The sequence below is a fragment of the Mustela nigripes genome, chromosome 6, assembly GCF_022355385.1.
Source record: "Mustela nigripes isolate SB6536 chromosome 6, MUSNIG.SB6536, whole genome shotgun sequence".
NCBI classification, from domain to species: Eukaryota; Metazoa; Chordata; class Mammalia; order Carnivora; family Mustelidae; genus Mustela; species Mustela nigripes.
The window spans coordinates 26,345,815-26,365,538 of NC_081562.1; the positions used below are offsets into that span (position 1 = coordinate 26,345,815).

A 19,724-nucleotide genomic window follows, 5' to 3' on the forward strand; every position below is an offset into this window, starting at 1 on the left:
CCTCCGGAAAGCCCAGAAACTACCTGCCCTGGGAGAAAGTCAGGATTCCGCCCATGCAACTTGGGGACACACTCTCCCATGGGATGGGGTCGGGAGACCCCATCATTCCAACATGTGCTGGAGCACTGAGGGGTCCACCTCCACGGCCTGGAGGCCTCTGTGCAGGCTCCGGAAGGTAGCCTGCTTCCCATTGCGCTGGCGCCAGCGAATGAAGGCCTCCACCATCTGTGACTGCACGTTGTGGGGGTGGTTGGCCTTACAGCGGTAGATATCTGACTGGGACAGACCCAGAGACAGCACCACAGGCTCCCACTCGGGGCCCAGCCGCTGGGCCAGCTGGTTGATCTGTTGGTCTGACGGCGAGCTGTTGAGGATGTGTGGCGGGATGCCAGTCATCCGGTCATCTGGAGAAAGGAGAGACATGGGGGAAAGAGCAAACGAACACGTCAGATGGGGGCAGAGATGAAAAAAGTGACTAGAACAGCATTACGCTTCATCAGGCAGGGCCAGCTTCCTCTAGTTTTCTTGAGGGCTGCTCAGTCAAAGGACACATAGAGGAGCTTACAAAATACCATTTAGCGTCTATGAAAATGTTTATTACAGAAAAGGTTAAAACAGGAAAATAAAAATAACTAGACAAATAAAAATAAAATAACTATAACAGGCTTTCTTCCCTCCATCTCTTTTACCAGAGAGGCCAAGCAGGGGGTTCAGAGGGAATTAAGAATGCCAGCCTGGGCCCCAGTTCCCTCTGGCACAGGCCTGTGGGTGCAGGGGTGATGCCCTCTCCTGCAGGAATGGCTAGTGCTGGAGGGAAACGGGCTAAACAGAACAGCTACTCTCTCCTGATAAACTTGAACATTACCAAGAAAAGTTGCAGTTTCCAACAGAAGCAGAACCAAAGAGGCCTGCTGAGAAAAAAAGAAAACCCAGAGACCACAAGGTAGCTGGAAGAGTTACCACCCTGGTGGAGACCAGAGGAAGAAAACAAAACTTGTGCTATGGAAGAGCAATGAGAGAACCTGACCTTGCCCTTCCTAGATCCAGTCGCCCCCAGGCCAGGCTTTTGTGGAACTCTGACACCAAGTGAGTGACTATAGACTGCCAGGCATATCAAGGAAGAAGTACCTTCAGTTACAATGCAGAAGGCCTTCTAGAGGAAGGAGGCTAAAACTAAGCCCTGAACTGGAGAAAGAACCCAATACAGGAAGTGTGCCCTGAGGAGAGGAAATTGCCTGTGCAAAGGCCCAGAGGCAGGAGACCATGGCAAATTCAAGAAAAGAAAGAAGCTCAGTGTAAGGAAGTGCAGAGAGTGAGAGGCACTCCAAACGTCCAAAATTCTGGTGTTGCATATTGGTTAGGGCCAAACTAGAAGTGCGGTTTTCATATTCCTCATTCAGCCATGTGCACAACAAACCGCACTACACTTGTACCACGCTTTCTGTCACCAGCATCACGGGAATCCGAGTCAATCCCACTTCACACTCACCAGCTCATTGTTTAGATTTATGAATTCAATAAGAAGTCAAAAAGCATCCTATTAGAATAGCTAATGTTTTCCACTGCACATGCCTTTCGCCCCAAGGCAGTTGCCAATATCTGAGGCACGAGTTGCAAAAGTACTGTCAAGGGCTCTTTCTGGTGTTTGTCCAGACAAGACCGTAATTTTTTTAAATGATTAAGACCCAACTAGAATAATGATGATACTACGGACCAATATTTTATATTAATGGTAACAATTTTATGGCTTTTATAAAACTATGGGCACTTTCATAAACATGTGGGCTCATTAAAAAAAATTCAAGCCACATAAAAGAGTACAAAGGAGAAAGCAAGTCCTCCAATAACCCACCACTTAGAGTTGGTGAACATTACTCTGGATAACTCTTCAAGCATATATACTATATTATTGGTTTTTTTCTGATAAGGGTCATTTAATTTTGCTTGAATTTAACAGAAAAAAAAAAGAAACAGAAGTGAAAACTAAATGGCTTTTTGACTTATAGTTAACTATTTAACCAACAACAGCAACACATACACACACACACAAGATTTAACGCTGAGAAAAAAATATATGAAAATTTAAGAGCTAAACTACATATTTTTACATTAATGCTGTATAATTAACACCTGGTGTTTCTTCTTCCTTTCCTCATTTCTTGCCTATATAATTTCTCTTTCTCTCTTTTTTTGTTTTAGAGAGCAAGAGAGAGAATCTATGCACACAAGCAGGGGTGAGGGGACAGAGAAAGGGAGAGACAATCCCAAGCAGGCTCCATGCCCCGGGCAGAGTCCAACACAGACCTCAATCTTACAACCCTGACATCATGACCTGAGCTGAAATTAAGAGTTGGACACTTAACTGCGTGGGCTACCCAGGTGATAGCCCACTCATCAACGTGTACTTTAAAAATCCCATTCAACCTCATTTCCACTAGAATGGCTATTGTCAAAAACAAAACAACAACAAAAACAAAACAAAACAAAAAAGCCCCACCAAAATAACATGTATTGGTGAGGATATAAAATGGCACAGCTGCTACGGAAAAGAGTGTGATGGTTCCTTAAACAATAAGACATGGGATATCATACAATCTAGCAGTTCTACTCCTGGGTTATACACCCAAAAGGACTGAAAGCAGTGAGTCAAAGAGTTATTTATACACCCATCTTCTTAGCAGCATTATTCCCAGTAGCCAAAAAGTATAAGCAACCGAGTGTGTATCAAGGAATGGAAGGAGAAACAAAACGTGGTCGATCATACATTAGAATATTATTCAGTCTTATAAGGGAAGACTTATAAGCTACAACATGGGTAAGACTTGAAGTCATTATGCCAAGTGAAATAAGCCAGTCACCAAAGAACAAGTCCTCTATGAACCCATTTCTAGGAAGTACCTGTGCTAGTGAAATTCACTGAGATGGAAAGAACGGTGGTGACCAGGGGAGAGCGTGGGGGGAATGGGGAATTGTTTCATGGGCAGTCAGTTCTGCAACGTGAGAGGAGTTCTGGAGGTTGGCTGCATAATGTGAATGTACTTAACACTACTGAACTGTACTCCCCCAAGTGGAAAAGATGGCCAGTTTCATGTTATATTTTATCACAATTAAAAATGAAAAATTTTAAAAATCTCATTGTTGTCTTCTCATAACTACATTGAGTTTTTATTTCCACTGAATTGATCCTGAGCTCTCTGACAGCACGAAATACTTGTGAGGCTGTTTCCTTGCACTGGGTTTCTGCTCGGGCCCAACGGGTTGTATGTCTGTTTCCGCAATCCCCACTCCCTTCTTTATTCTGCGTAGCATTCTCACGTAGCTGTCGTGACACTCACCTTCATCTTGCTCACATTTAACACGAGCGTCTCTATCCTGAGCTTCTGTTTGCTCTTTTACAGTAAGCCAACGTACCCCTAACACTCTCTCCCTCTGAGCTACAATTTGTGCTTGGCTGATGCTTTTTACGTTCTGCCACAGAGGAAAGTCAGGACACACTAGGCCTGCCCTGGTTGGGGGTCCAGTGTGCTGCTCTCTCTTTTGGATGCCAAGGAAATGTCTCATGCTGCAGCCTGTTCTGCCTAGCCAGGGTGCACGCACTCCTGCGGTCTCTTTCCCGTAGCTCAGCACAGAGATGGCCTGCCCTGGGTTGCCTTCCAGCCTCTGCTCACAATGTCTCCTGACATCAACCAAGATCATCTACTCACCTCCTCCACCAGCTTCTTTCATAATTTAGTAGGGGTCCTGAGGACTTTGTCCCCTTCTCTCCCTTCTTTTCCCAGGACTGCTTCTGAAGGTTCAGGGTGGGGTGTTTCCTTCCTTTGGAAAGGGCCTGCCATTTTTCAAAGTACATGGCATCAAAGTTGTGATTGGATTTTTTGTTTGTTTGGTTGGTTGATGCTGGCGAATGTTTTGGATCAGTTCATCAGGTGATGGGGAGGGAGCCTCTGTGGTTCTGCTACACCGTCACCTTTCTGACTCCTGGCCAACTATAAATGCAACATAGGCTTTGGGTCAATTATTGGGAATGAGGGCAGTATTTGCTCTCATTCCTCTGCATGTTCAGGATCACATATCCCTTGGGAATACTGCCTTGGAACTCAGAGATGGCCAGCAGTTTGTGGACACAGGCCGGAGCTAAAATAACTAGGCACAGAAGCACTACTCATCCAAGAGCACGTCAAACCCTTCCAAGGAGACCTTCCAGACATGAGGAGACCATAACAGCTGTTTGTGCTATCTGATCTCGAGCAGGAGTAGTATCCTCACGAGGCCCTTCCAACGTGTGAATTCTGCTGAATGCAAAGTTGAAAAAATGAGAGTCCCAAGGGGGGAGCCTGGATGGCTCAGAGGTTTAAGCCTCTGCCTTCGGCTCAGGTCATAATCTCAGCGTCCTGGGATTGAGCCCTGCATCAGGCTCTCTGCTCAGCAGGGAGCCTGCTTCTCCCTCTCTCTGCCTCCTTGTGATTTCTATCAAATAAATAAATAAAAATTTTAAAAAATTTAAAAAAATAAATTTAAAAAATGAGAGTCCCAAGGCTTTAGTGTCAACACCCAAGAATATACTATATAAAATCAGGTCAAGCTATAAATTAATCCACTGTGACCATCTGGCCACTGTTCACAGAGCTTGATGTGCATACCACGAGCAGTGTACAAGAGGATATCCAGAGGTCCACAGGTGAGCATTCTGTATTAGAATAGTCATCTATTAAACAAATAGTAATCTAATAAATAAACAGTCCTACTGTTGTTTTTTTTTTTTTAAGATTTTATTTATTTATTTGACAGACAGAGATCACAAGTAGGCAGAGAGGCAGGCAGAGAGAGAGAGGAGGAAGCAGGCTCCCTGCTGAGCAGAGAGTCCGATGCGGGGCTCGATCCCAGGACCCTGAGACCATGACCTGAGCCGAAAGCAGAGGCTTTAACCCACTGAGCCACCCAGGCGCCCCAACAGTCCTACTGTTAAAATAGTATCTATTTTAATACAATTAGAAAAGTATAAATAACATTTCAAACTCATGACTACAAGAATTAAGATAATAAAAGTTAAAGAGCAGATCCAGAATGACACAAAAGTAACAAAAAAGAGAAGTAGATTTTTAAATAAAAAGTAAATTTAAATACAAGCAAGGAGTTAGCAGTACAGGTGGTACAAAGAGAGAGCAAAAATTGTACCAGCAGAAGCCAAATGACTGGTGTGTGGGAAGTCTGGTGTTTCTCACCAAAAGCATCACAAGCCTTTGAAGTGGGCCATCCATTAAGCAGGGCTGTCCATGCACCTGTTCATGGCCTGCACCTCCGACGCGCTAGTAACTCCAGCCTGAGCACATAAGTCCACATACCTGGGGCTGAGGCAGCACTGTGCCTGGTTACGAACCACCAGATACTGTGACAGAAGTGTTAACTGGTTTTAAATATTCTAGATGGGGAATTAGCTCCTTCTATCCTGCCAGAATGTTCTCTCTCATACAGATTCTAAATCCTGCATGCAACTCTGTAATCCCATTCTCAGTGAAGTGAAAACTCCTATGTTTCAAACAAAACAACATTCTCTACCAAACCCCTCTACCACAACGAAGCCATCCACTTGAAGGGATAAATACCCTATTCCCCATCTCCCTATGAACGCCCATCCCTCCTCCCTCCCCTCCCTGTGGTCATTACATCTCCAACTATCTCCTCCTCCCTCATTCATACCTAATTAACCACCAAAAATCTCCTTTCCCATTCTTATTGCATTTAGAGTCCAGTCTAAAAGTTTCATACTTAACTTTTTTGTTTCTTTTAAGACTCTTCTGTCTCCTGAGCTCTCATGGGTAGAGATCACGTCTTCTACTTCTTGCCCTCCTCCAAGATTTAGCCCCTTGCTGAGCACAATATGGAACTCAATGTATAGTACTATATTATACTCTTTTTTTAAACTTAATTTTAATCAAATTCTGTTAATTAACATATAGTATATTATTAGTTTCAGAGGTAGAGTTCAGTGATTGATCAGTTGCATATAACACCCAGTGGTCATCACATCACATGCCCTCCTTAACACCTGTCACCCAGTTACCCCTCGCCCCCAATCTCCCCTCCAGCAGAACTCAGCTTGTTTCCCACAGTTAAGAGAAAGACAGTATCATATGATTTCACTCATATGTGGAATTTAAGAACAAAACAGAGGAACATAGGGGAAGGAAGGGAAAAAAAACTCATCATATTGTTAAAAAAGTTCTTCCAAGTCAAGTTTCTAATTCATCATCTCCACAGGTATGTGCTTCTGACTTTTTTATTTGTTCCAGAGAAAGAAGTCATTTCTTCCAACAAATCTTTGCATGGACAGCACCCCTTGGTCTATCCTGGCTGAGTGTGCAATCTCCAAGTGAAGGAAAAGTCTGCAAGCCCATCTTCCTGTCTGGTCAACTTCCCGTTTCTGATCTATATTCTTCTATAATATGAGGCCACCTTAATGGTGACCTAAAAAAGAGGAACTGTACAGGATTCGAAAGCACAGTTCAGAGACTGAAGATTATGGAGTAAAGCAAAGGTGCAGCAGACCCATAAACAGCTGCTAGGAGACTCAGATAAATCTCTGCTCAGGAATCTACAATAACAGAAAGGATTTTAACTATAAAATTCCTTAAAAAAAAAATTATGTATTTATTTGAGAGAGAGAGAGCATGTGTGAGAGAGCACAAGTAGGGGAGAGGGGTAGAGGGAGAGAGAGAGAAGCAGGCTCTCCCCAAGCAGGGAGCCAAACATTGGGCTCCATCCCAGGACGCTGGGGATCATGACCTGAGCCAAAGACAGATGCTAAACAGACTGAGCCACCCAGGTGCCCCCATAAAATTCCTTTTTAAACTTCAGTTACTTTGTGATATAGCCGGAGATATAAAGTACATATGAGTTCCTTGTAACAGTGACTCAGTTGGATATGGGGTTGCACTTTTAAAAACTATATACATTCCTATGCAGAATTTGGTAATATATTACCCTTCTCAACTCACTGCTGCAGTGAACCACTGTCACTGGTGGGAGTATCACATGCTTTAGATTTGCTGGACCGAAAAAAAGTTGAACTAAGAGACTGCCCTTTTCTAGTGCAGCCACTTTTTAGGAGCAAAAGGCTAACTCCTGCCTCAAGGACATGTAAGGCCTCTGCAAGCTGAGTTCACTGATGTTCCATTGACCAAAGCAAGGCATGTGGCCAAGTCTAAGACCACCAGGACAGTGTATTAAATGTTCTCACAGGGCAGTAGGAGTAAAAATTTGCTAAGCAATAATTTATAAACACTCACAAGTATACTGATACATTTTTAAAATCTAAATGAACTAATACTGGGATATATATAATGCCAAAACTGGTGCAGGAAAAAATAGAAAACTTGAATAGACCTAAGTATTAAATACATTGAAATGGCAATCAAAGCCTTCCCCTGCTCAAGGGCCCTAGACCCAGACAGTTTTACAGGTGAGTTATATCAAATGTTCATGAAACATTGAATTTCCTATCTTCTGTAAGTTGTTCTAGGAAATTGAAAAATAACAGAAGTTCTATAGCCTATTTTATTAGGCTGCTTTACTTTTTGTTTGAAACAGGATAAGAAGAATATAAGAAAAGTTACAAATTCTTTTCTTTTTTTTAAATTTTTTAGATTTTATCTATTTATTTGAGAGAGAGACAGTGAGAGAGAGCGTGAGCGAGGAGAAGGTAAGAGAGAGAATCAGACTCTCCATGGAGCTGGAAGCCCGATGCGGGACTCGATCCCGGGACTCCAGGATCATGACCTGAGCTGAAGGCAGTCGTCCAACCAACTGAGCCACCCAGGCGCCCTACAAATTCTTTTCAATGATTATTTCATATGTAAAAATCCTAAGTATTTATTGAGTAAAAAACATCTATTTAAAATAATATATTAGAAACAAATAAAACTTATCCCAGGATTATAATAATTTTAATATCACTAGAACAATTAATTCAATACCTCAGTAATCCAAAGAGATAAATCACTATTATCTTAATAGATACAAAAAAGTATTTGATAAAATTTGACACATATTTATGATTTCTTAAGAAGATTTCTTTAAAAATTAGGAATATGGGGAACCTATTTAACTTGGTGAAGATTATGAAAGTCTTCAATAAGCATTTGATTTAATAGATATCTTTTAAACAGTTTCCCCATCAGGGCAGAAACAAAACAAGAATGCCCGGTGTCACCACTACTGTTGTATATAATAGTGAAGGTCCTAACCAGAGGTATAAAGAAAAAAAGAAGTTAGGTATAAGCATTTGAGGGGAAGAGATAAAACCATCACTATTTTCACATCATTTGATCTAATATGTAAGAAAAGGCCAGGATCAATAGATAATCCCTTAGACGGACGCCTGGGTGGCACAGTCCGTTAAGCGTCTGGACAGTCAGGATAAAGCAGAAATGTAAGAAAAAGGAGACCTATACCAATGCAAATTCTAAAATATGTATTTCAAAACAACACCATTAGTGAAAACACACACAAATGAAAGAATGTATTTGAGACAGAAAGAACAGTTTATTGTGGGAGGGTAGCAAATGGAGAGGTTGGGGATACTACCAGCTTGAGAAAGCCAACCTGACTGGCCGCCTCCCAGGGCCCACGTGAACCCTGGTTCCCCAGTGCAGTGGCTCAGCCCAGAAATCCCTTTGGCGGAGGGACTGGCTGCCGGGAAATGAAAGAAAAGCACCTTGGAAAGAAAACGAAAACCACTTGTTCTGATAGATCATCACAGAGAACAATGTGGTCCTCACAGAAAGGTGAAGAAATAAACTGGTCTTTCAAAAACTGATTCCAGGATGATGAAGAGACTGACCGCCCACTTCAAATAACAAGGCCCTGTTGCAAAATACAAGTAAATCATACTTATTGTCATGGAAAACTTGATTTGACTATCAAGTCCATGGAAGGTCAACAACAAAACTATTAGCAATAATGGAGTTCTCCCTGAAATAAAAGGCCAGAGGCAGGGTGACCACAGCTCCGGGCGAAGAATTAATCAGCAGGCATGAGCCCTATCCCTATTTGAATTTGCCATCAACTAGCCATATAACTTGGGGTAAGACATTTAGCCTCTCTCGGATTGTATTCTCATTTGTAAAAAGTAAAACCAGATGACTGCCAAAGCCTCATTTAGATACAACAAATTATACTACCTTTTTAAAAAGCAATTTTATTTTCTACAGATCTTGTTTTTCTTTTTTATTTCTCATTAGGGAACAACTATTCATTTATTGTTGCATTACTTTTCCTATATGTCTTCTAGACAAAACAAAGACTTCTGTGGTTTTAATTATGGTTTTTGCTAATTTGCTTCAGCTTTTTAAAGATCACAGATAGAAATTTATCCTCCCATAGCAAACAAACAAACAAAACACCCAGTGAATACTGGTAGAATCAACTTTTTCAAAATAGTACAAAAACTTTAAAAGTTTATGTTACAACTTTCTTGGCCACTGATTTTTCTCACGTACTTGCACAGACCTGACTCAACTCCATCAACCTGCCATTCACTGTGCTCCTTGAAACCACCCACCAACCTGGAACCGTAGGACCTTGCACAGCTGGTCCCTCTCTCTGGAATGTTCTTCCGCTGACTCCCTCCCCCGCGGACTGACCAGCCTGTTCTTAATCACAGCACCCATTCCACTCTGTGATCCCCCATATCTACATAGTACTTTCTGATCTGTAGCTCACCAACGCACTGTTGTCTGTTGTTGCTATCTGTCCTTACCCCACACACTCATCCTGTCTCTGCTAGAATGGAAGCTTCTCACAGGCAGGAGAACCATGTTGGTTTTTGTTTAATGAGGTATCCCAGGCACCTAAAATGGTACCTAGCACATAGTCAGCACTCACTACATAAATGAATGTTGTTAGACAAATAAACAAATTAAAAGCAATGATCCATTACAATTATAATAAATTCACTTAGCTCTGCTGTCTATTCTATGGCTAGAGTGTTACCAAATGCTCCCACTTTTAAGTTACTTAGCACTCAAAAACCAAAGAAATTATAGTGCATAATCTGGGACTGAATAGAAAATAAAAAGGGGGCATGACTCCATAATAATAAAATACTGTCAAGGTGAAGCATAGGCAGCTACTCGCTTTCTATACTGAACTGGGCCACATCCACGTTTAATTTGAAGAGTCAGAAAGATTCCAAGACGGCTTCTGGGTAAATACGGCAAACTGAGGCCAGTTCCAGTCTTCACTCTCTCCAATACTTAAGGAAATGAACAAAAGGTAATAAAAATAAGCCAATGAAAAAAGATGGCAGAGCCACCTTCCAATTCCTGATTCCCTGAGCTGTATTGATTATTCAACAAACAACTGAAAGATTCACTCTCCTATCCCCAAATCTGGAGGGGAATGAATTGGTTATTTTTTCTCTTCTAACTTCAGTAGAGTGAGGATGGTAACTCCTACATTGAGGTATGGAAAGATCAGAAATGTGAACAATAAGGACTGACCATCCCTAGCAGAAGTGACAAGACATTTCATATGGTCTTGGTAAAGACTGCTGGGCACAGGTGTTCCATATCACAACAAACAATTCAACTGAGCTCAGTCCCCTGCCCTGACTCTTCTGCCTACATGTGCCCTTAAGCTAAAGAACAGGAAACAGCCAGTCCTCCGAGGGGTCAGAAGGGGGTCAAGGAGAAATCACCAGTGTATCAGAGCACCAAAGGCAGAATCCAGCTGCTCCATCAGGTACAAGATGGAATGAAATGGAATGGCAATGTTGTGCCCGAGTTTTCGCATCCGAGAGACCACCAAGGAGCCAAGCACCAATGCAATCACACGAGGGTTTATTCGACAAGCTTAAGCTTGGGCCCAAGTACACCCAACACAGCAGAGTAGGGACTTGGACCCAGAGCTTAACTAAGGCAGGGGTATTTATGGGTTCCTGTTACTAAAGCAAGGAGGGGGTTTCTGGAACCAAAGCAGGGTGGGGCTTGCTGATACTAAAGTAGGGTGGGGGTCTGTAGAACTAAAGTAGGGTGGGGCTTCCTGGGACTAAAGTAAAGTAGGGGAAAGGTCAGCCCTTGGGCACAGGGGTCTGCGATGCCTGTGCTTCCGCTGAGGCTAAACCCGAGGAGGGATGGCCTTGATTTTTCTCGGCCTCCACAGCAAATGAGTAACATATCAGAGTAACAAGTGATTTAAAAAGGAAAACATTATATGGGGGGGGGGGGGAACCCTGACAAATCCACAGATGCCAAAATAAGAGAAAGCATTTTGTCATAGAACAACTTAATAAGGGTATAATAGGAACATGAATACAGTAAACAAAAGCTTAACAATGAGATAATCAAATAACAAAATGAGATTTTAAAAGCAGCTTGTCATACCAAAACGATAAATTGAGGACCAAAACAGCATCATCATGAAATTCATAAACTGGAAGTACCAAAGAATAGAATTAACATGATTCAATTTATCTATATTCAGGAAAGACTTGAGGTAAACAGAGATAAAAGGCAGAATTTAAAGTAACTGGAGAAAAATGATGACTGTGGAGGAGAGAAAAATATAATCCATTGAAAGGTTAATGGGCATCCCTAAAGTAGAAAACCCAGCCCAAAGAATTCAAAGATCTAAAACAAGAAAATATCCCTAAAATGAATAAGCAACAGAATCTCTAAAATGAAAGAGAATACTGTGTTTCAGGAATAACTAATAAGAGAGTAAAATCAATAGCGAGACATATTCTGGCTAAATAATTGAGTTTCTGGTTCTAATAAAATAATTCCTTAAGCAGAAAAAGCAAGTTGCTACAAGGAGGAGAAAGTCCATTAAATTTTCAACAGTACTTTAAATGCAAAAGATAATAAAGCAATTCCTCCAAAATTCTAAGGGAAATAAAGTAAAGTCTATGAATACTATTCCTAGCTAAAATGGTTTTCAAATATATAGGTAATTGGTAGGAAATTAGTGATAAAAACTCAAGAACTTGCCATGAAGACTTTTAAAAGAAGGCTCAGAATAATCTTTTTTTTTTTTTTTTAAGATTTTATTTATTTATTTGAGAGAGAGGGAGAGCACTGAGGGAGAGGGAGAAGCAGAATCCCCACTGAGTGGCGCCTGATCTGGGGCTCAATCCCAGGACCCTGCAAACATGTCTTGAGCCAAAGGCAGACACTTAACAGACTGAGCCACCCAGGTGCCTCGAAAGTCTTGACAATCCATCTAGTAAGTGCAGTGAATAAAATGAAGACGCTAGCACTGACATACCAAAAGTGGGTCGGTGGCAATGTTTGCTTTAGATGCAGGCAATAAAGGATGCACTGTTTACAGATAATTTAAAAACAATAATAAAACCTCTAAAATTCTGCTTTTTCATATCAACATGTGCCCAAAATTCTAAGCAATACAAATGATAAAATATTTCTCTTCTCTGGGGTACAATGCTCCCCTGTCAGATAGTCTGCCCTGAGCCCCTTGACTTATTTATTGGTATCAGTAATAGGAAAGACATGTAAAAAGATTAGTACAGGGCACTGAATTCATTTAAATATAAAACTAATTTTAAACAACTGAACAGGGATGCCTGAGTGGCTCAGTCATTAAGCATCTGCCTTCAGCTCAGGTCATGATCCCAGGGTTCTGTGATCCAGACAAGCAGGTTTCTCTGTCTGCCTCTGCCTGCCGCTCTGCCTACTTCTGCGTGCTCTCTCTCTCTCTCTCTCTCTCCCTGCCAAATGAATAAATAAAATGTTAATATATAAATAAATAAAACCACAAAAAAAAGTAACTGAAGAGAATACAATGCTGTATTAACCTTGACTATATTAAAATAATACAAGTGATCAAAATTAAAGCTAGATTATAGAATAGAATATAAATATTGTATCTTGAATTTGTGATATAGCAATGTAACTAACCAAAATCCAGAAGGGAAGAAAGAAAGACGGGGAGAGTGTCAATGATCTCATTTATCATAGCAGAGAGGAATTAACTCTCTCTTTCTTTTTTAAGATTTTATTTATTCAATTGTCAGAGAGAAAGAGAGCACAAGCAGGGATGTGGCAGGCAGAGGAAGAAGCAGGCTCCCCATCGAGCAAGGAACCCGATGTGGGACTTGATCTCAGGACCCTGGGATCATGACCCGAGCTGAAGGCAGACACTTAACCAACTGAGCCACTCAGGTGTTCTGAAATTAACACTTTCTCAAATGGGAAGGCAGCAGTCAGGAGAAACTGTTATCTATGGTAGGAAAGAAGCCCTAAATCTCAGTGACTTAACAGAACAGATTTCATTTCTCTCTCACAAGCCCACCACTGCAGGTCCACATGGCTCTTTAGCACACCCATGAGCTAGTTCTGCATTCTAGGCTGCACTGATATTACACTTCTCCACAATCACATGAGAACCCGTGTTTATCAAGATGGAAAGAAAGGATAAGAATAATAGATCTGGCAATTAAATACATCAATCCCTAAGTGACCTTCTGCTCACTTCCGTTCACGTTTTGTGGCTAGAGCAAGTCACAACGTCATACCTAACTAGAAGGGAATGCGGGATACTCCTGTATCCCAGGATGGGGAGAGACCTGTGTGAACAGCACTAACGTCTACTGAGAAACCTAACTGGGGAGAAGAAAAAAACAAAAACAAAACATCAAGTTCTTCATCATCTCTTAACCACAGAAGGAAAAAAAGTACATTTCTTACTGTGAAAAAAATTGTTTATTCAAAGTTTAATTTCTTTTCACTTAGTTTCTTTTCCTTTAATTCAAATAAAATTAAATGTAATGGTCTTTAAATTTAAAAACCAGTATGTATCATGTTATCCTACTTTTGTAAAAGCATTTCCTTTTTTTTTCTTTTTCTTTTTCTCTTTCTTTCTTCCATCCATCCATCCATCCGTCCATCTTCCCATTTACAAACATGCTTAAAGAGATGTCAAATGGGGACATTCACATGTTGTTGAGGCTTATTTCTAAGTGGTAGGATTTTTTTTTTAAAAAGATTTTATTTATTTATTTGACAGAGAGAAATCACAAGTAGGCAGAGAGACAGGCAGAGAGAGAGAGGGAAGCAGACTCCCTGCCGAGCAGAGAGCCTGATGCGGGACTCGATCCCAGGATCCTGAGATCATGACCTGAGCCGAAGGCAGCGGCTTAACCCACTGAGCCACCCAGGTGCCCCTAAGTGATAGGATTTTTGATTGTTTATTTATTCTCTTCTTTACTCCTTGGATTCTTTATAATGAACATGTATCATTTTTATAAACATAGCAGAATAATTATTAAAATATGAATGAATGAGAAATAACGCTTGATCTTCCACTGTTAAACCTTAAAACCACTAGATAGTAAAAACAGAGAAACATGGCTTTACAGTACTATAGGAAAGGAAGAGGGCTAAAGGAGCAGTAAGTGTTGTATTTCTTGATCATTATATTCTGTTTGAAATTACAAAATGGTTAAATGCGGATAGCTTCGGACCATGTAGCCGGTTTCAATCAGTTATGTAAAAGACCTACATTTCTGTTTCACCACTTTCTTGAAGTCTTCTATACCTTAATTCAGAATAGTTGTTGAGAAATGTCAGGGCTGATACAGGTTACTCCCACCAATATGCAGCTGCTTATTGAGTTTAAAAGAGATGCTCTACAGAAAAGAAGTTGTTTTTTCCCACTTAAAAAAAAAAAAAATATATATATATATATATATATATATATATATATATATATATATGGACATTAAACACAAAAGAACAATTAATAAACTAAAAAGGAAAAATAACTTTTTAAAAAGATTTTATTTATTTGACAGAGCGATAGAGAGCACAAGTAAGCAGAGCAGCCGGCAGAGGGAGAGAGAGAAGCAGGCTCTCTGCTGAGCAGGGAGCCTGATGCGGGGCTCGATCCCAGGACCCTGGAATCATGACCTGAGCTGAAGGCAGCCGCTTAACTAACTGAGCCACCCAGGTGTCCCAGAAAAATAACTTCTAATCAGAGTCTATTTATCCATTAAGCACAGTGAGGACAGGGATGAGAGCCCACATAACTTTTTGAAGCCCATGAAAATGTTTTATTTTCTTTCAAAATGAGAAGAAAAAAATGAACTTCAGTCAAAGAAAATGTTTGAGTATATAATATTAATATATTCATCTTTATACCAATAGAGTCCTAAAATGTCATTTTTAATATTTTTTTATGGAGGAAGGGGCCACAAAGGCAAGAGTGCCTCCAGCCCAGGCAAGTCATAATGCAGCCCTGTTTCTAGTATTTCTAAGTCACAAACTTATTGGCAGGTTGGCAAAAATTACTTGGTTTATTGAAACGTGCTTCAAAACTACCCTTTTGAAATTAAAAACAGAGTGTAGTTGTTCAGAGACAAAATTCCACAGTGCCTTGTATATTACCCAGCGTGCATAAGTGACTAATTGCAAATTCTCAACACTAATGACGACACTGCTTTTCAACAGGCAACAAGCAAATGACATTAAAGATTTCTTTATATGGAAGTTCTATTATACAAATATAAATTTTGGGTATTCCCCTTTTCTAAATAGGTAAAATGAACTCTTTAATGACATTATTTCCCACGGATGACTGTTCTTCAGAAGTTTCAAAATTGTTTAAAAACATCTGTAACTCTATTTTAGTCTTCAAGATCAAAACATCGATATTTAAACTGATACCCAAACGGAAGGAAACAAGGTACCCCCAGGGTCCTTTGACATTATCTTTGTCACTGGTTCCTGGTCATTAAAGAGTGAAAGAGAGTTACTTTAAAAAAGTTTTGACTGCATATAAGTTATAAAATAACAACTCTGATAGATACGCTCTCCTTATCAGTACTAAACCTGCCCAGAGGAAGGATACAATCACTAATGAGTGCTTACAGACAGGTGACTCCAGGCACCCGCACGAAGCAACGGAGCTCCACCAGGCTGAACAGCGGAGCGATAAGCCCAAAGAAGTAAAAGAAGACAATAATTTTGCCTAGCAAAATCTTTCAAAGTTATGACACCATAATAATTTCAAAAGTGAAACTTCTAGTCCTCTTACCAGCAACTGGGGGAGAGGGATAGAAGGCATGTTTTTTAAGTTGCCTTCTTCCCACAATTGGGAGGGACGATGAACGTGGTGATTGACATAATCAAGAATTAAAATAATTCGGATAGATCGATGGAATGATACTAACAAGATTTAATTTGTGTTGGGATAAATGGGTCATCCTATCAAGCTTAGAAAATCAAGCATGACAGCACAGAACGTTTTCGGCTTGTCTTAAATGCAGCTCAGGAGGAAAAGTGCAGATGCCTTAATGGCCTACAAACGCAGTGGGAACCTAGCACATGCACAACACACGCGCAGACAGACAGACAGACAAACACATCCGTCTGGAATCAGGGAGAAGGAAGATGACAGTCTCACAGAACTAGCATTGGTCAGACAGACCACTTCCACACTGATGACCTGACGGCACATTCTACAGACAGAGAGGCAGGACCCTGAACCTCAGAGACTATAGGGACCCTGAAAGCTATTAACCTGCAAGCACACACGTGGTCTGTGGAAAGCACCTGGCATGGGTGAAGCGTGATTTTTAGTCAGACAGAAACTGTGTCTTACTCAGAGTAAGGACACAGTGCACGGTACTAACATCTCCCAACAAATGTCTTTTAAGACCTTGGGTTTAAAAAGATATATGGCAGGGGCACCTGGGTGGCTCAGTTGGTTGGGTGACTGCTTTTGGCTCAGGTCATGATCCTGGAGTCCTGGGATCGGGTCCCACATCGGGCTCCCAGCTCCACAGGGAGTCTGCTTCTCCCTCTGACCTCCCCTCTCATGTTCTCTCGTTCTATCTCTCTCTCAAATAAATACATAAATAAATTTTTTAAAAAATGTATGGTGGAGTTGCATCTCAGGTATGGGGCACATTCTGAACACCTCACATAAGGCCAGAGTAGCCGGGCAAAGCCGGGGAGTGTGGCCAGTTAGCAAGAGCCGAGTACCACAGTGAGTTCCACCTTGCTTTGGGACTTTGTAACTCTTGACAAAATTTTAATTTCCTTTGGATTTGCATGGTTTCAGATTTTGTGCCTATAGTGAAACTTCTATAATACTTTTAATCAATTAATTCAAATACGCCTAATTTCCCATAAAATGGGATGGTAGTCTGAAAACAGTTATGCTAATTCAGCAAATATGAATTGAGCCCTACTAGGCTGAGGGGCACTGCTCAGGGCTAATGATCCAGCAGGGAGCAAATTTAGCTATTCACGGAAAGGGTCTGCAGTGTGCCAAGAGCACCTCTGTGGAACTTGGGGCGTGAACACTACCAATCTAGATGAATTCATTTATTTGACCAGGAAAACAAGGCAGGAAATAAAATCGGAGGAATGAAAGTCACTTGCTCATTCTCCCCATCACCTGGCATCAATGCCTAGCCCAGTGGGTATTCTGTGCCTACTCAGAGCTGCACGTCACAGCTGAAGTTAACAATTCATGAAAGGATCTCAGAAATAACATGGGGTCATCCTTAATAAAGACTCTTTTAATCTCCTTGTGATTCTCAAAAAATGGAAATGTTTCCAGACTATGCTTTTCTGGCTTTTGACCAAAAATACATGTATTAGAAGCACATGCATATATGTGTGTGTTAAAACCGAAAGAGAAGTTTCACAAAGCATAAAATACTGACCTTTACTATATGATACGCTATTTTATTTTAATTCCGAATTCAATCATTAAATTGACTTCATGTCCCACAAACGGGCAGCAACCAGAAATCTGATGCACGTTGTTCTAGTGTACATTCAGCTGGCCAATTTCCACTCTACCTTCAATAAGTAACACATTGTTACCTCCTCAGAGAAGCCTTCCGGGACTCCTCCAAGTACCATCAACCATGGCCTTCCAGGAGGCCTGAAAAGAGTGACAGAATACAGGGGAGGGGCAGATTCAGGAGAGAATGGCCCGGGAGGTGGCACGGGAATGTCTCTATATCCCCTTAAGCCCCACACTGGAGCAGGAGCCCCGCCAGCACAGAGATCGAAAGGGTCCCTCCTACTACTGATCGATTTCCTGGGTACTGAGCACTTCCTGGCACATTATGAGTACTCTATAAGCAATTGTTAATGAATCCTTTGGGGAGCTGATGAAAGAGCCAACCCTGAAAGCAAATAAAAGAACCCATCCATCGCATACTGCACACTGGTAGCCAGTGGACTTAATCTGGCCCACAGATATGTTTCATTTGGCCTATGCTGTTCAAAAAACTACAGCGACTCCATTTGAAAATTGGGAGCTTTCACAAAATTCCAGATTTGTGGCTTTGCCTGTCAGCTCACCAGAGTCATCCTCATGCTGGTTAGTCCCCAACATCCACTCTCTCCCGCAATGCACTTGAAAGCCCAGTGGCTGGGCTGCTCTCCTTTGTCCAGGATCTCTCAGGCCCTACATGTGTCTGGTTTGCAACTCCTGCACCAAGCCACAGGCTACAACAGTCTACTGCTTGGTGAATGAGCCTGTAGCCACCGGGGAAAAGAAGAGCAAAAGGGACCCTTCTCGCTGAAGAAAGCACAGATTCTCCCAATTATCTGTGATCTTTTCACAGAGGTGAAAAACTACCCAAGATAATCATCTTATTCTCTGTCTCTGGGAGGAGATTTTTTAAAAGGGTGAATTTATAAGAAATAAGGGCCAGAATTAGAACATTTTATTTTTCTTTGTATCCATTGGCATGGAATAACACCATTTTGCACAGGTGGGTTTTCAATAAACTTGGAAGTGAGGCTGTGGAAAATTTTTTAAATGCTGTACTGGTCTCAAAATTCCAGTTGTTCAGATATAAAAATGATGTTTGAATACCTTCCTCCCATGGACACAGCCCCATGAAAGCCCAGCAACTCTCAGTCGAAATCACTCTCAATTCAAATCCCAGAATATTTTTAAATAGGAATGGACAAGTTATTTCTAAAACTTGTAAGGAGACGTGAAGGATCTCCTTATAAGGAGAACCAGAAGAGCCAAATAATGGCAAAAAAGAACAAAGTTGGAGAATTATACTTCTTGATTTCAAGACTCATTCCTAAGAAATGAAAACAGTGTGATATTCATGAAAAAAATAGAGAACTAGATCAATGCAATAGCCTGAAGTCGAGAAAGAGATCTACACCTGTATGAATTTTTGACAAAGGCACATAGGACATCGTGCAGAGATAGAAGAGTCTTTTCCACAAAGGATGCGGAAACAGTTGGCTATCTAGACGACAAAGAGAAAACTTCAATCTACACTTCATGCCGTATATAAACTTCAGGAGTCCCAAATGAAAAACCCATAACTACATAACTTCCTGAAGGAAACATTAGGTGGAAAACATGTGCAACTTTAGCTTAAGTAAAGATTTCTTAAAAGTGACACCAAAAGCATGATCCATAGAAGAACAAGATGTCATCAACATGTAAAAGTTCTCCTCTTCAGAAGACACTACTAAGAGAATGAAAAGACAAACTACAGACTGGAAGAAAATACTTACAAGTCATATACCTTAGAAAGGACACACAAAGAATTCTCTGAGCTTAATAAGAAAACAACCCAATTTGGGACGCCTGGGTGGCTCAGTTGGTTAAGCAGCTGCCTTCAGCTCAGGTCATGATCCCAGCGTCCTGGGATCGAGTCCCACATGGGGCTCCTTGCTCAGCAGGGAGCCTGCTTCTCCCTCTGCCTCTGCCTG

General features: G+C 41.1%; 1 protein-coding gene across 1 annotated transcript in view; it reads right to left on the reverse strand.

Moving 5' to 3' along the window:
• Positions 1–19,724, reverse strand: part of CRADD (CASP2 and RIPK1 domain containing adaptor with death domain) — a 177,807-nt gene continuing 158,083 nt past the window's right edge. The window contains exon 3 of the mRNA XM_059404655.1: positions 1–404. Coding sequence (XP_059260638.1) covers positions 103–404 — 302 coding nt within the window. The 3' untranslated portion in view covers positions 1–102. The remainder of the gene's footprint in view (positions 405–19,724) is intronic.